The sequence below is a fragment of the Sebastes umbrosus genome, chromosome 11, assembly GCF_015220745.1.
Source record: "Sebastes umbrosus isolate fSebUmb1 chromosome 11, fSebUmb1.pri, whole genome shotgun sequence".
NCBI lineage: Eukaryota > Metazoa > Chordata > Actinopteri > Perciformes > Sebastidae > Sebastes > Sebastes umbrosus.
Window position 1 is genome coordinate 28,440,692 of NC_051279.1, and position 12,265 is coordinate 28,452,956.

Here is a 12,265-nt window from a genome sequence, read left to right on the forward strand (position 1 = left end):
GATCCACCACCTGGTGGTTCAGGGAAGCACTTCTTTAAAGTGGTTCTATTTTAGTGCAGTGTTTGAGTGAGTGAAGGTATGCAGTTATATTGGTATGTAGTTATATTAGTGACAGCAGTAATCATCGTAAAGCCTGATAAAAAAAAACATACACAAAGAAATGTGAAGTGTAAAATGTTTATTTGTCAGTTTACTGTACAAAGTTATTCATTTGATTTGGCATAAATACATTGTGTTGTATACAAAAAAAAGGTGTATAAATACTGTAGTTTCAGTAGAAAGCATTTAATTTGCATATGTTTTAGTGTAGCTTGTAGAGCACGATTAAAGGGATCCTGTGAATGCCACACTGCAGGTTAGGAGGCGGGTGAGGGTGTCTCAGGAGTCTCATTTGCGCACAACTTGATTCTCGAGTGTCTCCAGCTTCTTTGACATGGCTTCAAGTAGGCATGTAAAGGAAAGATGCAGATACAAATGAAAACCTACCAAGTCCAGAAATTTATTTTTCTTTTTCAGGTCGGTATTTTAATCATTTTCTGACCCTGGAAAATGACATAGTATGTGTGTATGCATGTGTGAAGGCACAGTCACGTCTCTTGTTGCATATGTTGAGGTGAGCCTCCACTAATTATCTAACTTAACCTTTATTTTGTCATTAGATGATGCTCATAGTTATTTGTGAGCTAAAACCATGACACATTGTGTCAAATATCATATTGACCTCTTTTTGTTTTGGTATATGCTCGATTTGATCATGTCCGCAGTGCAAAGTAATCAACTTCTACAAAAATACTCTAATACTCTTTAATTATTTTTATAGGCCATGTTGAACTGTTTTGGAAATAATCCAAATTTGGATTGAATTGAGTGTAGAGTGAACTGTTATTTTAAACTTACATGTCACACGTTGTCCTTTGCAGTTTTGAATATAATTTAATAAATTGGTGGCTATTTTAAGGTAAAACTTGTAAAAAGCTTGTTTTGTCTAAACAGAACACTAAACATTTTTATAAAAACATACAATTTTGGTGTAATTGATGACCCGATATAAAGATGAAAATACCTGTTTTGGTAGAGAAAAGCAGAAATGTAAAATTGATGTTACTGGGTCAAAATAACCATTTATTATTATTATTATGGGTAAATAACCCAACATAAATGCAAAAATAACACTAAACCTGAGTCAAAAAAATTGTTTTTTTGTTTAATTGATGACCCAATATAATGATTAAAAAATAACATTACACTGGTTAAAAGTAACCACCTGTTTAGGTTTCATTTATGACCCAAAAGAAATGTAAATATGACATTGTTACTGGGTCAAAATAGCCACATATTGGTATGAATGAATAGCCCAATGGAAATAATATAAATAACACTAAAACTGGGTCAAAATAATCAATTTTTTGGGTGTGATTGGTGACCAAATGCTACATTGACTCAGTACTGGATACTGTTAGTAAAAAGTATTTTTTTAGTGTTTAGATTGTCTTTTGTGTCCAACTTACTTGGTCCATCATGACGTGTCAGAATTAAGACTTTGCATACACATTTGTTTCTAAAATTATAAAACAAAAGACAAATCGTGGTATTTTCCAGTGTTCAAGGTCAGTTAAATCTCTGTGGTTTTGCATGTAGCTCTTTGGTAGAGACACATCTACCCAAGATTATTGACAGTAATTCAGAAAAGGATATTATTCTGCTCCAGGTTCTTCAGCTTCTCGGTGACCTGGTTTTGAAACATTATCATGTTCTCACACTGGCACATGTTTTCACCGGAGGGTTTGTCTGTGGGGAAAGAATACATGAGATGTAGGCTGTATCTATGTCCTTGGAAGATTCCTCACCCTATCTCTTCTAATCTCTCCCTGCAGGTTTCCCCTTCCTGTCTCTGCCTGTAGAGAATGTAGTAAATGTGGGGAGGGCAAATGACTGCAGAGCAAAACTTACTGATGAGTTATGTGATGTGGATAATTGCACAGGGCTGCTGCCTAAAAAATGTATGGAGTTGCTTGAATCAGTTATCATCATAGCAGCAGCAGGTGGCAGTCATGCACCGTTTTAATGTAACAAAACAGTGCTATTACAGTAGTAACCTCACATTCTTGAGCACTTGAACACAATTTTGGAGAACCTGTTAGGTGGGTTGAAGCTTCTTTTGACAAATTGCCAGTAGGGCTGCAACTAACAATCATTTTAATTGTCGACTGATCTGTCGACAAAGGATTATTTTCGGATTATTTTCTTAATTAAGCCATTAGTTCTTTGGTCTATAAAATGTCACAAAATGGTGAAAAATGTCAATCAGTGTTTCCTAAAGCCCAAGATGACGTCCTCAAATGTCTTGTTTTGTCCACAACTCAAAGATATTCAGTTTACTGTCATAGAAGAGTAAAGAAAACAGAAAATATTCACATTTAAGAAGCTGGAATCAGAGAATCTTTTATTTTATTTCCTTAAAAAAATACTCTAACCGATTAATTGATTATCAAAATAGTTGTTGATTAATTTAATAGTTGACAACTAATCGATTAATCATTGCATCTCTAACTGCTGTTTCAGGTAGTGCGACGTACCTTTACATATCCTGGACTTGAGCTTCTTTGTAATTTCTCCCATTTTCTCAATGTCTTCAGCGTAATAAAAGTGCTTCTCATCGGGCTCTGAAGCTATTTCTCTCAGCTCCTGTTCAATGGCTTTGCCAACACCCAAGGCGTATATTGTGACCCCTGAAGATGACAGATAATGACAGTAAACTCCTGTTAGAAACAACTTAGTTTGATTAAAAACCACAGTGCATCTGTATGGCAAGGCAAGATAATGAGTGTACCAGAGTTCTTTGCTTTATCAGCCCATTCGGCTACATCATCCTGTGATCTCCCGTCAGTAAACACAATGCTGACACGCGGGATGTTCGGCCTGGCTCCTTCTTTAGCCGAGAAGCTGAACTCAAACATGTGACGTAAGGCTGAGCCGGTCATGGAGCCTCTCCCCATGTACTGCATCCGGGACACCCCTTGTTTGATGCTCTGCGCTGTGCTGTACTGGCCCAGGGTGAACTCTGTGCGCACCTTGGTGGAGTACTGGATGAGGCCAACATGCGTGCCCGTCCTGGAAATGTCCAGCGAGTCCACAATTCCGTTCACAAACTGCTTGACCAGTTCAAATTTGGCAGGGCCCAGACTCTTAGAGCCATCAATTACGAAAACCAAATCCATGACTCCATCGCCACAATCGGACTCTGTCGGAAACAAGGACATCAATCATATGTTTTATGTATTTTTACCTTGGAGAATGTCCATATGAAAGAAAGAAAGTTGAGATCATACTCTTGCAGCTCTTCCCGTCTTCAGCCAACATAAATCCTTCAAAACATCTGCAGATGTAGGAATCAGTGGTGCTCACGCACTGGTGTTCACAGCCGTGGTCCACTGTCTGACACAGATCCAGACCTGAAACAAAGACTAGAATGAGGTTGCTGTGGCACATTTAAGTGTCTAAAATATGTTTTTTATTTATATAATATATTGTTACAGGCACTGTGTTGTTAAAAGTACAATTTGTGTTCATTCAAACTTGTATTCTTAATTGTGTTTTATTGTAACTATAAGTCCTCTGTCTTCGTCATCAACATTATGAAAGTGAAGTTTAGGAAGGAGGAGGCTTCAAACATGAATACCAAACTAATAACTATCTGAGGACATGAATGCTTCATGGTGGTAAACATAAACACAGAATTATCCCCTTAATCCGGGGGAGCGCTGAGATTAACACTGACCTCATCAAAATTCATCCAAAATTATGTAACATACAAATACCGGAATAGGGGACAAACTGTCATAGTAACATTTGAAAACTGATGAAAGATTATATTCTGAATTTTGTTCACTTTGCCTCACATAAAGTCAGGCTTTTCTCCACTTATCTACAGTTTAATATGAATTCAAATGAATCCGAAGCCTCCACACTAAATCACTCACAACAGAAAAAAGACTCACTGCTACAAAACCTACATTATTTACTGTATGTCATCTATTCTGAGGCAGTTCTATTCTGTAGTATCCCATCAAATCACTGCAGTATACTAAATATTTATGAGCCTGGACTCACTTTGACATGTTTTTCCATCAGGTCTGAGTGTGTAGCCTCTTCTGCATTTACACACACATGAATTGTCTGTATTCACAAACTCCTGTTCACAGCCGTGTTTCCCATCAGCACAATGGTCCATGTCTGCAGGAAACAGTCCGTTTATCAATGCAGACAGGGTTGGGGAGTAATTACTGAGAAAATATAATAATACTCTGAACTGCTGTCCAGTTTGATGCATGGAAACTATTTATCACCAGTGGTGATTACAGTAAATGGGTTAAGATCTCACATCTGGGTTAAGTTTCTTCTTGTTCTACAGTTAACCTGCTTGGCACCTGATTCGAGTGTTAAATGCTCAGTGGTTATAAGCCTCATACATGTGGGTCAGTAGGGGCCTGCTACACCTACTATCTTGTAAAAATAAAAGTGACAATTAAAAGCAACACCTTCTAACAGGTAAAATTTAATGAAACGTTACATTTTGAACACAAATAAAACAGCTTGTTTAGGTTTAGGCAACAAAACCACTTAGTTAAGCGGTCGCTAGAGGTCGCTGTCGTCTTCTTTTATTCCTTCTTTCAGTCATCGCCCATATGAATTGATGATAAAACCTACTAGTGGGTGTAGCAGGGCCCTTCTGACCCACATCTATGAGGCGTATAACCACAAATAACTCCCAGTTAATGACCTGATAACAGTCTTACCGGCTGTGCTTGCAGTCATGTTGGACAAATTATTCAGACAATCCTATAGCACTAATCTAAAACAGGTTGGAGGACATCTACAGTAGTTATTAATGTATACGGTATCATTGTGGAAGAAATTTCTTAATCTTAAATTGTGAAGAAAATCTTTCTTTGTTGAAACGAGGACAATACGAGGACAGAAGCAATGCACACTTACTTTTGCATGTTTTGCCATCACGTCGGAGTGTGTAGCCTTTTCTGCATTTACACACACATGAATCTTCAGTATTCACAAACTCCTGTTCACAGCCGTGTTTCCCATCAGCACAATGGTCCATGTCTGCAGGAAATAGTCCATTTATCAATATAGATAGGGCTGGGTGAGTAATTACTGATAAAATAAAATAATATTCTGAACTGCTGTCCAGTTTGATTCATGGAAACTATTTATCACCAGTGGTGATTACAGTAAATGTATCACATCTGGTTTAAGTTTCTTCTTGTGCTACAGTTAACATGCTTGGCACCCGATTTGACTGTTCTCAGCTCATTAACTGTGCGTTATCAGTCGTTATAAGCCTCATAGATGTGGGTCAGTAAGGGCTTCCTACAGGTACTAAGTTGTAAAAGTGAAAGCGAAACTTAAAAGCAACACGTTTTAACACGTAAAACTGAATAAAATGTTGCATTTTGAACATAAAAAAACAGCTTGTTTAGTTTTAGTCAACAAATCTACAACTTCTGTAGGCGATCACCCATTTGAATCAATGATACTACCTACTAGTAGGTGTAGCAGGCCCCTTCTAACCCACATCTATGAGACTTATAACCACTGATAACGCCCATTTAATGACCTGAGCAATGCACACTTACTTTTGCATGTCTTCCCATCAGGTCTGAGTGTGTAGCCTTTTCTGCATTTACACTCGCAAGCGTCTTCTGTATTCATAAACTCCTGTTCACACCCGTGGGTGCCATCAGCACAGTGATCAATCTCTACAGAAAATAGGAGATTAAGATTAAGGAGTAATTTCTTTAGAAAATGTATCAATCTGTTGAGTTCTGCTGCTCTGGCCAAGATTTTCATTCGTGCATTGGAAGTATCAAAATGTAGTGGACAGATTATCTAAAATTTACAGAGCACATTTACTGTATGTTCCAGATGATGAACCCCACGCACTTCCCTGCTTTCTTCATATAGTTCCAGTGTTTCAGTGAGCACAAACAGAGGACATCTAACTCCAGACAGCTAAATAAACTTGAGGCCAAGACCTAAACACTACAACTTTTCATGTGAGTCTGTTAGAACATTTGAAGTAAGTCTGTCCAAGAGTCAACAACAAATCAGGTTTCTTCTTACACACATGACAATGTATACAAATTATGTTTAGACAATTAGCCAAAATAAAAAAAATAAAAGGAAATCTAGAATTTATTTATGGAAATATCAGGAAGGAAGTAGAAAAAAACATAATGGACACTTACTCTTGCATGTTTTGCCATTAGGTCTGAGGGTGTAGCCTTTACTGCATTTACACACACAAGAGTCTTCTGTGCTCATAAACTCCTGTTCACACCCGTGGGTGCCATCAGCACAGTGGTCAATCTCTGGGTAACATAAACAGCACAGATCAGAGATTGAAGCATTGTTAACACTATCAACAAATGACAATTCATTACTGTAGAAGATACTAAAATGCAGACATGATTCCCCGTGTCACAGTGGTCTATTTCTGAGGAGGATGAACCTTCAGTTAATACAATAATACTTCAACTCATACTACAATACTACTACTTACAGAAATACCACTGCTGTTTCTAACATGATGTCTTCTTCTACTACTGGTAGCTGTAATTACTAGAATATCCATTAATAGTTATCACAAATATTTTCTTTTAAAACTATAATTCATTCATCAAAAACCTAAATCCACTCTCAAAAAGACTCTGGTGAAAGTGTAGAGGCAGGAGAGATCAAACAGTCGTTCTTGTTTCGACGCCCTGGATACACCTCCACATTTCAGCAGCTGCTCTGACGATCGCAAAAGCACACTTCCTTCAGGAAATCTCCCCCACTTTACTCTCTGTTAACATCCACCAGAGGAGCAGAAGGGACGTTTTCCAACAGTGGGTGGAGGGACATCACTGGTAGGAAGAATGCTGGCTCTCATTTGGATCGGAGGTCCATCAAAATCACTGTACACCATGTTCTTTTATCATGCCTTCCTCAAGGCTGTCCTTTATCCATTAAGAGTAAATATTGTAAAGAGATTATGGTAATGCTGTTTTGTATACTTAGTAGCCTCTTAATGGTGATTTAAAGGTGCTAAATGCGGGATTGGGAGCATTTCTATTGCCTCCGCATTGTTCTCAACATGGCAACAACTAACGGTGCTAACAGCGCTAACAGTGGAAACAACGCTGACAGAGCTAACAATGTCGGTCGGGATGGCGTTATCAGCTGTAATAGCAGATGCTGTAAAAGCCTTGCAGAGCAATGGCCGTGAGCTAGCCAGTGGGGCACGCTCACATGCACTAAAAGCATTTGCGGCACGGATTACAACACAAACAGAGGGAGAGTGACTTCGTTCTCTGCTCAGGTAGACATTACTACTCTATATCTTTACATAGCAAATAGTTGTTTGCTGCTATGGATATCATATAGAGCACCTTTAAGTCACATGACTGACTGTGTAAAAAGAAACAACAGAACACACCCTCAGACCTTGTGTGCATTCTCAAAATTATAAATATCCATTTGAACTGGTTCAAGGGATTCAATAACCATACTCATAAAAGGATGCAGTTGAAAAGAACAGCTCAGATGAGAGAAATGGAGTTCCTTCACCTTTACATGTCTTGCCGTCGGGGTTGAGAGTGAAGCCCTTCCTGCACTTGCATCTGTATGAGGCAGGGCTGCTCACACAGATGTGCTGGCACTGGTGGTCCACCACCTCACACATCTCTGAACCTGACACACACCAACACAGATACTCAAACAAAATGGTGCAAACACACATGCATGCATAAACGAGGAGAGGACATTGGAGTGAAAATAGACTGGATTCATCACCTCCACACAGTTTGGACTGGAACACAGAGATGAGGGATTCTATCTGGCTAAAGTTGGCCACCAGGTGCACATGCTCAGAGTGCGGCTCGCTCCCGATGGATTTCAGAGTGTTCATATCCACCCTGCCCACTCCGATAGCAAAGATCTGGATGCCGGCCTGCCTCGCCTGAGCCGCGATCTCCTCCACCGTGTCCTGAGGCCGCCCGTCAGTCACAACCATGGCGATTCGTGGGATGAGCAGGTCCGCTGGTCGTGCTCCCTCCTCCTCTGTGAAGGCCGTCTCCATGGTGTACTGGATGGCCAGACCGGTCATTGTTCCTGAGGCGAGGTGCTCCATGTTCCTCACCGCCTGCTCCACCTCAGCCTTGGTGGTGTAGGTGTTGAGGGAGAACTCGGGCTGGACCACGCTGCCATACTGCAGCAGGCCGACCCGCGTGGCATCGGAGCCGACCTTGAGGAACTGAAGCAGGTTGACGATGAAGGTCTTGACCTTCTCGTAGTCGTTGGGGCGGATGCTTCGGGAGCTGTCGATGACAAAGACGAAATCCAGCGGGATTGCTTTGCAGGTGCTCTCTGTGATCAAAGACATGGAGGTTTGTGATCAGGGATTTGTGAGGTTTGTGAACTAGATTCTAAAAAACTGTTTGACTTTGTGTCTTAGATGCAGTTGGCGAAACACACATATTGGTTACCAACTGATCACTTACCCACTGGTTTGGTTTGGACAGCAGTCTCATTTCGACCTCTGGCCGCGATGGGTCTGAGACGCCGTCTGTCCAGTCGAACTGCGTTACAGCACAACAGGCAGAAGAGGCCGAAGGCCAGGGACCTCATTCTGACAAGATGTGACAACTGCAGCGTATAGAGATAGAGAGAGAGGAAAGCACAAGAACAAGAACTGATAGAAACACTCCCACAATGCAGTGCAAGAAGAGAACAAGTCTGCATGGAAAAAGCAAAGACAGAGTCAGAGATGCAATAAGGCAGGAGGGAAATAGCCAAAAACAAGATTATATTTATTTATTTATTTATTTATCTATCTGCATCTGAATCCAAATTTGCATCAAAATAGACAATGACAGTCAATCCTGTTAATTGGTTTATGGAGGTCATGGCTTTTAGAGAACACCTCAACCCTGTCAGGGAATATTATGGTTTAGTACAAGGATGCATTTTTCTAAATTGTATGTGAGTCAGACTAATAACCAATGATTTATGGCATTAAAATGTATTATGTTGCTGGATCACCACCTAATTGTGAAATGCCATTAAATTTTACAGGATTGCCTAAATGTGTGCACCTGTCATCTAAATCTCACAATTAAAGGTTAAGGCAGTCTCTGCCAAGTAGGCTGCAAACAGAGGAATTTGGCAACGAAATGGTATGGCATATCAAAAGCAAACTTTTAAAAATTTTAAGTTATTCTCCATAAACTTAAAGATTCATGACTGAATAAGCAACAGTCAAACTTCAAACCGATGAGACAAGCACAGATAAAAATAACAGAAATTACAGTAATCTCTCATGTGAAATAACTGTTCAAACTTTGTGTTCATGAAGAACCATATCACTCGTAGTAAGAAGCTGATTGACAACATACGCTTCCAGGGATAAGGAATCCAGGAAAAGATAGATTCAAGGTTCCTGAATAAAAATGTTATGGGCTTAACATAAATGGCCACATGGTGGCGCTAAATTCTTCTTCCTATTCCCACGGTCTTATCTTCACACCAAATTTCGCTGAAATCTGTTGATCATTTGTTGAAATACGTCTCTAACTAACAGACAAACACCCATACAGGACAGAAAACATAACCTCCTCGGTGTAGGAAACAAATATAGTGACTCTGTGTCAGTAAGGTGACAAGTGAGGTGCTACACTTAAGTTAATGAGGAGCAGCGATATAAATAGAGAGAACTTTCACCTCCTGCATATTTGAGCTTCCGATTTCACATCTTAGTGTGTATCGTTTTAATGCTCACAGCATTGCATCACTCACTCACACCTCTTCATCCCCTATGGGACATAAGGCTTCAATGAGCTCTCTCCATTGCATTCTGTCTTTGGCAGCATGTTGGGCCTCTCCCCATGCATTCCCACAACATTGCATAGGTTTTGTAAAAGTGCACATTTCAAATGGCATAGTCTGACTGTAAATGTAACTTATTATCAATTTATGGCAGCTTTCAATTTTGGGTTCTGTCTCTAAACAAGTGTGGGCTCCACACGAGTGTCAAGGTTTCCCATCTGCCATCATATGAAGTCGACAAAACTCTCTATGAATGAGCTTTTGGGTGTTGTGCTGCATAAGTGGTTTAAAATGATTTAACAAAGGCTGAAAAGCGCCACAGACTGTTTCTCTATCCAGTCCCCAGGAGAGCCATTCATTACCTGACACCATCAGACTGCAGGCTGCACTGCGCGCAGTCTGAAACCTGCCTGTGATCGGTGTAGAATGACGTTGGTCACATGGCACAAATCTTAGTTCTAAGGCAGCATGTAAGATGTTAGAATTTGAGGATTTCTTAATGGAGTTCTGAACGTCTGACACTGTGATGACACTGACTCAGCGCTGATGAACAGTCCCTTACAGACATGTATATAGTAACAGCTGACCTGAGACCTGCACGGGTCACATAGCCATGTAGCATTCCACAGAGCTGTCGACCTCTGACCTCACATCTGTTTGACGTCTCTCTGGCACTGGTCTGACAGTTTCATCAATTATCCATTAGTACTACTAAATGTACTATCTATTTCTTTAATTTCTTTATTTACCCCCGAAGCTCTGGAACGACCTGCCCGAGGAAACAAGACTGTCTGAGTCAGTGTCTTCTTTTTAAGTTTCTTCTAAAAACATACTTTTATAAGAAAACATATCCTCATTTTATCTGAGCTGCCTGTTTATTTTTATTGATTTTTAATTTCTTGTTTATTATTTTTAACTTTTAATTTTGCCCTTCATGTAGTTTATCATTCACTTGGGGTATTTTTTTTTTTGTTCTCTCTGTGAATCACTTGTTCATGGTTTTGATAAGTGCTCTATAAATACAGTGTATTATTATATTATTATTATTATTATTATTATTATTATCATTATTATTATTAATAATAATAAAGTGCCATAGACCTCCAAACTGTACCCCAGTACTAGTCTGTCCTTCACCGTCATGTGTATTTAGTCTGGCTTTCATGTAGTGTTTTACAATTTTAGTGGTTTTATTATTTATACTGTTTTATACTGTATTTTACTCATTTTTGTTTTATCAACATTTTCCTACTTTGAGTAACAGTTGATCATTATGACATTTGTCAATTCTTTTTTTTGTCAATCGCTTGTAATGCACTTTGAAGTGCATTTGCCTTGATCGAAAGGTGCTATATAAATAAAGATTGATTGATTGACTGATTAATTTAATATGTACACCATTTGGTTATCATTTATTTTTATCTGATACATCAGTGGCAAAGAAAGCACGGAAGTTATCCTTTACATTTTCTTTTAAATGTGAATTATCACAGTGATTTCACTGACTGAAATGATGGGATTCCTTCACAGAGCAATCCCTCTCTCACATTTCCTCATGAATTAAAGCCAAGGCTGTGTGTTTACTATGAAACACAAAAACAGTGTGTTCCTAACTGTGTTTTATGGGACCTGCTCTCTGTTTTACACATTCCCTGTCTTTGATGGCTTTTCATGATGCAGGTGATGGAAACTATGATGTTGTCAAACATGAAGTCAATACAGAATACAGCTGCTGATTCCACTTTAAAATTACTAGTTATTCTAAGAAAAAGATATTCCAGGTATGCAAGAAGTAGAGCTTGCAGTGCTCCAGCAACTAAACAGACTCGTGCTATCAGGATAATAAATAAAAAAAAATTACTTACCCTGTTATCAAAACCAACTCTTTTTCCTCAACTCCTGCAGTCAAAGTTTCTCAATAAATCCAACACACAGTCAAGAGAGGAGTTCCAGCAGGAAGCATCAGTCAATAGCAGCTCCAGATAGTAAACATGCATATATTCCAGCCCTCAGTCTTTCTCTAGCTGTCCAGGCACTTGCATTGCTCTGCCCCTTAGTACTCTTAGTACTCCATCCTCTCTGTTTCTCTGTTTACTCCCCCTCTGACTCCAACCACGGAGACGCCTCTTGTTCAGCTCAATAAAACAGAAACTCTGTGAATACTATTTACTATAACAGATAGATAGATAGATAGATAGATAGATAGATAGATAGATAGTAACTTTATTGATCCCGAGGGAAATTCAAGTTTCCAGCATCACAGTTCCATAGTGCAAAACATGTTAGTAAAAAGGCAGTAAAAATGTTAGTAGTACAAAGTACAAAGTACAAAAAAATATACCAGATATAAAAATACAAGGAGATGAAGAAAAGTGTTCAAACT

The 12,265-nt window shown here is 39.2% G+C and overlaps 1 protein-coding gene across 1 annotated transcript; it reads right to left on the reverse strand.

Annotated features, from left to right (window-relative positions):
• Window positions 1–163: 163 nt before the first annotated feature.
• Window positions 164–11,915, reverse strand: LOC119496486 (matrilin-2-like). The gene is made up of 13 exons (XM_037783809.1): window positions 11,748–11,915; window positions 8,559–8,703; window positions 7,852–8,424; window positions 7,627–7,749; window positions 6,264–6,386; window positions 5,652–5,774; window positions 4,996–5,118; window positions 4,111–4,233; window positions 3,330–3,452; window positions 2,831–3,241; window positions 2,577–2,729; window positions 1,696–1,788; window positions 164–443 (listed from the first exon to the last, which is right to left on the reverse strand). The coding sequence occupies exons 2-13, from the start codon at window positions 8,683–8,685 to the stop codon at window positions 388–390; spliced, it is 2,151 nt and encodes a 716-aa protein (XP_037639737.1). The 5' UTR covers window positions 8,686–8,703; window positions 11,748–11,915; the 3' UTR covers window positions 164–387.
• Window positions 11,916–12,265: the final 350 nt, after the last annotated feature.